Source organism: Centruroides sculpturatus, unplaced genomic scaffold (assembly GCF_000671375.1).
Source record: "Centruroides sculpturatus isolate CEXI.00-Female unplaced genomic scaffold, Cexi_2.0 scaffold1648, whole genome shotgun sequence".
NCBI lineage: Eukaryota > Metazoa > Arthropoda > Arachnida > Scorpiones > Buthidae > Centruroides > Centruroides sculpturatus.
This window is the reverse complement of record NW_019385831.1, coordinates 115,430-122,862: the sequence shown is the minus strand read 5'-3', so window position 1 is coordinate 122,862 and position 7,433 is coordinate 115,430. Positions and strand designations below refer to the sequence as shown.

At 32.5% G+C, this 7,433-nt stretch overlaps 1 protein-coding gene across 1 annotated transcript in view; it reads left to right on the top strand.

Moving 5' to 3' along the window:
* Positions 1-2,563, top strand: part of LOC111642399 (sodium- and chloride-dependent glycine transporter 1-like) — a gene marked incomplete at its 5' end in the record, with an annotated part of 33,424 nt that extends 30,861 nt beyond the window's left edge. Inside the window, one exon of the mRNA XM_023388748.1 lies at positions 1,755-2,563. Within this exon, the coding sequence (XP_023244516.1) occupies positions 1,755-2,027 (273 nt within the window). The remainder of the gene's footprint in view (positions 1-1,754) is intronic.
* Positions 2,564-7,433: the final 4,870 nt, after the last annotated feature.

The following is a 7,433-nucleotide window of genomic DNA, read 5'->3' as shown; positions in this document are numbered from 1 at the left end:
TGAGCATTTTTCTGCATTATTTTCAGATTCATGCTTTACCTTTTGCAAAAAGTGTATGTAATTTTAGATTGCTTGCTTCTAGTTAAAAGATCTTTATAAATTTCCTTATATGGTGCTAAGCACTTATGGAATAAGGGAAAAACATCTGGCAACATCAAAAGCAGAAGCGTCGAGATCTGGCAAAATGGAAACAATTTTCACGAAGGACCATGTGTATGGAGAGGAGAAAAGAAAATTTACATACTTAAGTACTAATAGTTCACGAAAATAATAATTCTCGTGAACTATTATTACTTAAGTATGTAAAAATTTATTACATTTCATGTTGAACGAGGGTTTTACCCAATTTTCGAACCGTGTCAGAGCAAATCCGTGCTATAAAAGTACCGTGTTATACGGGGGTTACCTGTATATATATAATTATAGTAAAGTTACAATAAATTAAGTTAATATATAATTATATATACAGTACCTAATTTATATATAATTATATGTACAGTACCTAATTTATATATAATACTGTACAGGCGATAGTAATCTCTCCGTAGCCTGGCGCTGGACGGCGGAAAGTAGTTCGGCTGCCCGATGACGTTTTACGTAATTATAGGAGTTTTTTACCATATTATAGGGATTTTTTCGCCGTCTTATAGGAATCGTAATTATAGGAACCCGTTTTTATAGGGGTCTACTGTATTTTTTTATGGAAATGTCTTCTGCATATTCTAAAATATTACCAAATCAGATTTGGTTGCATTTGAATTGCTAAAATCTTTTGAAAGCCTTGAATAGAGTTATTTTAATTGCAATCATCCAGTATTCAAAACATATTTATAATTTGAATAATAATATATTGTACATGTATTTATGTTTGTAGAAATAGATGAATTAAATATATTAAATTATAATACTATATTTTCTTGATTCTAAGACTCTCCATGAATTTGGAATCGAATTTTAAGATGTTTTAATGGAAGAAACAATTTTTAATAATCAATTTTATTAAGTTTTGTTAGACAACAACAAATTAGTAAACGTGAAACAAATAATGTCATGCAGTTATATTTCCAAGCTCTTATGCATATATAATAACCTTTCTTTTAATGTTGCATTATAATGTCATCTTGAAAGGTTCGTTTTAAATGTCAACGAGCCATTATTTATTGTGACATCGTCAAAATGCCTGGCTGCAATTTTTCGTCACAGTACTCTCAATCTTAGTAGAGTCTTGCCCCTGTACATCATACTTTTCCTCTTAACAACCTGCATGATTGCATGCAGGTCGTCTATTTAACTCCATTTAGAAGAATATTTTTGAATTGAAATAACATGGACCGGAAGTTCGTATATAGTTAATCGGGTCTCGTGTCTCTAAGCTTTCCATGTCTGGTATCGACTTTCATTTATCTCACTCTGTTCTCGAGATTAAGGAAAGACAGAAGGACACTAGCGGAAATTTGTCTGCAATTTTTGAAAATGCAGCCCAAAAAGAAATTTAACTGAAACACTTCGGCCTATTACCAGCAAATTTCATTTGACCTATATAACCAAAAAAGTGCGTTTTACATCGAAGAACTATGGTATATCAATGGAGTAATTTAATACAATTAATATATAAAATTTTGAAATTATAATATGATTTTCTTTGCCTGAGTATTACTTTATTTTATTATAGTTATAAGGTTAGGCATGGTAATTATATAGACAATTTGTTTTTAAAGTAATATTAAAACAAAGAACAATTAAATATCTTGCAGAGAATTCAAGCTTGGTGTTGTCCAGTCATCGAAATGGAAATGCCTATTGAAAGCGAATCACAGAGTGAATCGAGTACTAGTTCTCAAGGAGGTATCATTAATAGTTGTTATGTGGATGATCCTCCACCGAAATACACACCGCCTCCTTCCTATTCGACAGCCACTGCAAGAATGATGATAAAGCAGCTTAATCCGAGAAGTTCGGTTGAAATAGAAAGCACGCTGAGAACGGCCAATGTCAATCTACAGAGAACGTTAGATGGTTCAATGTAAATACCTTTTACTGATGAAATTTGCTGATAGTGCAGCAGAAAAAAAAAATTTTAATTTTTCTAAAAAATGTTGAAATAAACTGTAATTATTTTGTTTTAAAAAGTGCCAGCAGAAATTTTTATGATTAATGGGGAACTGATTAATAATGAAAAATTAAGTGATTTCAACGTCATGTGATTTTTGACAATCGTAATCCAGCAGGTCTGGATAATATCATCTCAGGAAACCAAATCTTCAGTCCAAAAGATAATCTGGTCATTGGAATTTTTCTTTTTTTCTTGTCTTTAGAGAGTTTTCAAATTGTTTTGTTTTTGTGTGTTTATATTTGTTCATTTTAATTTGTATTTTTTTTTAATATAAAGCACATATGTTGCTTTTGAAGAAGCATCTTATAAATTCATATTTTATTAGTCACCAAATTTAATTTTTTCTGTTTGTAATTTAATGCTGATAGATTATTTGTTTTTTTATATTTAATAAAAACAATTAAAACATTCATCCTAGTCTCACCAAATTAGACGGTATATTTTATAAGTTTTGATAAAATTTGATGTGTTTCTATTGCAATTAATAAAACTTTAGATTTTTAGATTCGAAAGTTTTATTTAGTTTATTAGTTTAGTCACTGATTTTTTAACTCTAAGAGCTTAATATGTAACAAACAATATTTTTATTTTTTAAATAATGAAGTCTTGATCACTAAAATTTTATAACAAGCTTAAAATTAAGAATAACAATTACCAATTGAAATTATTATAATTTAATTCCACAGAAATAAGATCGTTGTATTTGCAAAAAATAAATTTATTAATTAATATGATAACGAAATCACGTAGTTAACAAAATAATTGTGATTTTTACTGTATTTATCTACAACAGTGCAACTATCAATTTTCAGATATTCTTAATTAATGTAATCCGTTAATTAATTTTTAAAAGGCTACAAAGTGGAAAGAAATTAAAAATGAAAGCAAAAAATTAAGTAATAGTTGATATAGAAAATCCACTTCGACAGCTGTTCAAATTCCTGCATGAAAAAGAGCTGATACTAATAAATAAAGACACTGATATCAAGTGAGAAAAGCTGATACTCGTAGTAAAATACACCGAATATTTTTCTATACCCTTATTTCTGGCTATGCTTGTAATTGTACAGTACAACATAGCAGAAGTGCAAAATATGTCTAAACAGGCAAACGAGATCCGGAGAAAATTAAATCAGTCCCCGGGAAAATTTGCAGTAAGAAAATAATATTACGGTAATATCCGCAAAAACGTTACAATAAAATGTAGTGTCTCGGCTAAGCCTGTAGACATTAATGGGGGAAATTAGCCAAAACGCAGGGAGATCGTGTTTTAAAAGAGAAATTGGAACGTTCAATGTAAGCCCCGGAATTTTTTTTGCCAATAAAACAGCCAGCCAAGGTGTCTGGGGCGAAGTTCATTGTTAATTGATCTTTATTATTTTCTATTTTCGTTCTCTTTACACTTCACAATGACGTGCAAACAGCATACTACACAAGTTATTTCTTTTAATGTCATGGGGTCCGTAAACTATTGTGCACTTAATCAAAGGGAAGAAATTTGCCAAAAGTACATCACTGTAAAAAAACAGAGCGCGCGTAAAAAGTGGTTTAAAAACTAGACATAATTAATGAACGGCATCACTCCTAATTTTTGTTTTTATGAATGATTATGATCTCCAAACTTCATTAATCGATACCATAAATATCTCAAAACATGAATATACTGCTTGTATATTCTCAGTATCTCTGTATATAACTGTATATAACTTATAACTGTTCTCAGTATCGGTGTTCGCATCTTTAAAATGTCCAAGAAATGATGATGTTTTAATCACTTATGCTGTTTCTTATTTTCAGAGATGGTGTACACTCGTTTCTATTAAATTCACCTTCCCACCTCTAACCATTCCATTTTCGTAAATTAACCATGTAGTGTATTCGTATGTAGTGTAACTTACACTACACAGGAATTTTTAGCGAACTGTTTTGTGTCCATTGGTTCCACTGATAGTCACGTGTTTAAGAGCGAACTTTTTGATATACTGCCTTGAGAACGAACTTGCTACAAGTTCGAGAACCGTTCTAGAATTGTTGTCGAACACCCGTCTTCGCCAGGTTTCGTGAGCTGTTCGCGCACTTCTCTCGAAATTGGTCTTTACGCGGCTTTAAAGAGCTTGATCTAACATTTATCGCAATTCTACTAATGGTCCTCGTCATAATTCTAATTTCAGATTTTAAAGCGTGATGTATAATCCCGTTCAAAGTACTCAGATTTTTAGGAATATTGACTTTTCCACAGTAGTCACAGATTGAATGCGTTAGCGAGGTTGAGGCCGAAGTTTTAAACACGAAAACGTGTACGTCGGATGTTCAGTGCCGCTTTCCTGTAAGCCTAGAAGTTTGACAATAGTGTTTGGAATGTCGAGCATGATTCCACTGACTATTCAACCTCGCTATTAAGTACAGTACGTCGAACGCTAAATGCTTGGACGATCGCCAGACCATCATTTCTATGGTAACGGGGCCGAACACTTGTTAGAGGTATTAAAACTGGGAACTGGATCGAATTCGGACGAGCAACTCGTGAGCTGTTTGTCCCTCACCATCCGGTTTTTTTCCGTTGTGGGCCTGTCTGAACTCGTAATGAGCACGAAATAGGGACATTTTAGTGCTCATTTTAGTGCTTATAAATAAATAACCGTGTTGCTTATATTTTACTTTTCTGGTTTTTTTACAGAAATTACGTTTTTTTTAGTTCTTTAATTTAGGAATAACAATTAGTGTTGGTACAAACAACAAAAACGATTCGAATCCTGGATTAATAATTGAGTAAATTATGATTGTGTTCTTCAGCTATGAGTATGTCATCGCAATGAGATAAATTTAGGCAAATCCCTCGCATTTATTTTTTTCAGATCGTTAATTAATGTTTCATTTATTACTAAGTAAACGAAACATTTTAAATACGAGTAGTATTTCAATGTACAAACTGCTTTTGGTAATTCTATTTTTTTGAAGATTTTTCCGCTGATGTTAAGTTATTAAAAATACGTCTTTTTATATACTCGCGGACCTTGGTTTAATGTGTTTTATTTTTTAAGCTATTGTTTAGCTACAAAATTCCAAGTTTTTAAAATTATATTTTTCTCATTTAATTTATATATTTTTGTTTTCTGATAAATCATGTAATTTTTACTCTTTTCGTCATCCGTATTCATCGTCGTTAAAAACATTATCATCTATATATATAAAAATGAATGTATGTCTGTCTGTGTGTCTGTGTGTCCTATGTCCTTCATGCATTACCACACCGTTTATCCGACTGCCGTGAAACTTTGGGAAGTTGTTTAATATACTCCCGCGAAGGTTTCTGGCATAATACATTTATCCTACGATAGATGGCGCGCGTGTATACGAGCATTTTACTGTGTGTTCGATCGATTTCAAATTGTGAAGACCATTTCCCCCTCCAAAAAATATCTCTATATATGCATTTGTTATTTACGATATTTGTCATAATTTTTGTTTAATTACTTTATTTCAACTATTTTTTGCTAATTATGTATTCGCTCGAACTTTGTTAAAACCTTAACCGTATCCCAAACAACAACCGAAGTTGGAGGAAATTCGCCTATTTTACCGATCTAGGGATTTTCCAAATTTTAATATCGACTCAAAATATTTTAAAAAGACAAATTACAATAAAACGGTTTATTATCGAACTATCAGAAATTTCACAACATGCCAAGGAAGAGAGGAGGGAGCAATTAAATAATAAAAATTGTTAAAGATTAAAAAATATATATAAAAATGGGGAATATCGCACTTCTGACAATCGCTGCAACTGTGTGGGTTAGATTTGGAGAATCCGTGCTTCTCGCATAGACAACCGTATGTGGCCAGCTCACGCGTCGGAAAACCTTCTGATTTATTCGTGTACGCACCAGACGGAAAAACAAAAAATATCGTGTATCCACAAACACTCCAATAAATAAATAGAATTGAAACGACACTTTGAAATGTTTTCCCGATGAAAATGAATAATAATAAGTTTCAATAAAAATGATATGATAAAATTCAATTTATATGTTAACGAGTTTGCTTGAATTTCCTTTCTTTTGAGATCGCAGCAATGAGCGACGGGTAAGCTAGTTAACATTTAGCTTTTATAAAACTCATCCTGCTCTCAAAATTAACTTGTTTTTTGTTATTTCACAACAAAATAATTACTGTATAAATGTTTTTTTAATAAAAAAATGTTAGCAATCGGAAAAGTTACGCAGTTACGTTGATGGATTTTTAAAGCAAATCAAATGAAATACAGTTCCTCAATACAATACAGCCATCTTTATTTGAGCGGCCGGATGGCCTAGCGGTCAAGGTGGCAGCCTACCGCTCTGGAGGACCCGGGTTTGAATTCGAACGGGTCGAAAAACCTCTGGGGTTGGTCCGTTTGGATATGTCGGGCCCCGTCCCTCTCCACCCTGCAGTTCCATTGTGGGCCTGGCCGAACCCATAATGGGCTTGCAAAAAAAAGAGACCCTCTTAATGCCCACAGGGCGGAAAGAATTTTAAAAAAAAGCCCTCTTTATTTGCAATTTTTGCATCTACAGATTCAACCGACTGCAGATCGAAAACATTAAAGAATTTTCCTTTAATACTCAGTAAGTTCCAAAAAATCAAATCTAGAATCTTCTTGTATTTTAAATATAGTGTTTTATTATACATATTTTTTTCATTATATAGAAGCAATCTGTAAGATTGAAAAAAAAAGTGTTTGTTGTTGACACGTACAACCATTGGCTTATAATAGAATCATAAGACAATAGGTTGAAGTTTTTAATATTAATTTTAGAATATACTCTAATGTTATTTCATAAGGCCTCAAAGAGTTCCCGTAATTGATCAAATATCAATTGGTTCAATGCCACAACTCTAACATTTTGTGCTCACTGAGGCTTGCAAGAATTTATTCATAGACTACATTTTGATAGCCGGATTCTCAAATCTTTCATTAGTGCACAGCTTAATAGTTATTTAACTCAGTCCGTAGGCAAAAGCCCCAAAACAGTGCAGAAGAACCTCATAACAGTTGAAGTTTCAGGATACCAAAAATGTAGGTCCCATACTGACTAAAGTGCAATAACTCTACATTGATAAAGACAACTAAAGGAAAAAATTACTAAGTTGGAAGTGTCACTATTAGAAAAAGATTGAAAACACTGTTATATGGAAATTCTATACCGTGTAATATCATTTAGGTGTTACAAACGGACGGCCGGATGACCAAGCGGTTAAGGTGGCCACCTACTGCTCTGGGGGATCAGGGATCGAATCCGAACGGGTCGAAAAATCCCCAGGAATGCTTTGAGGTGATGAT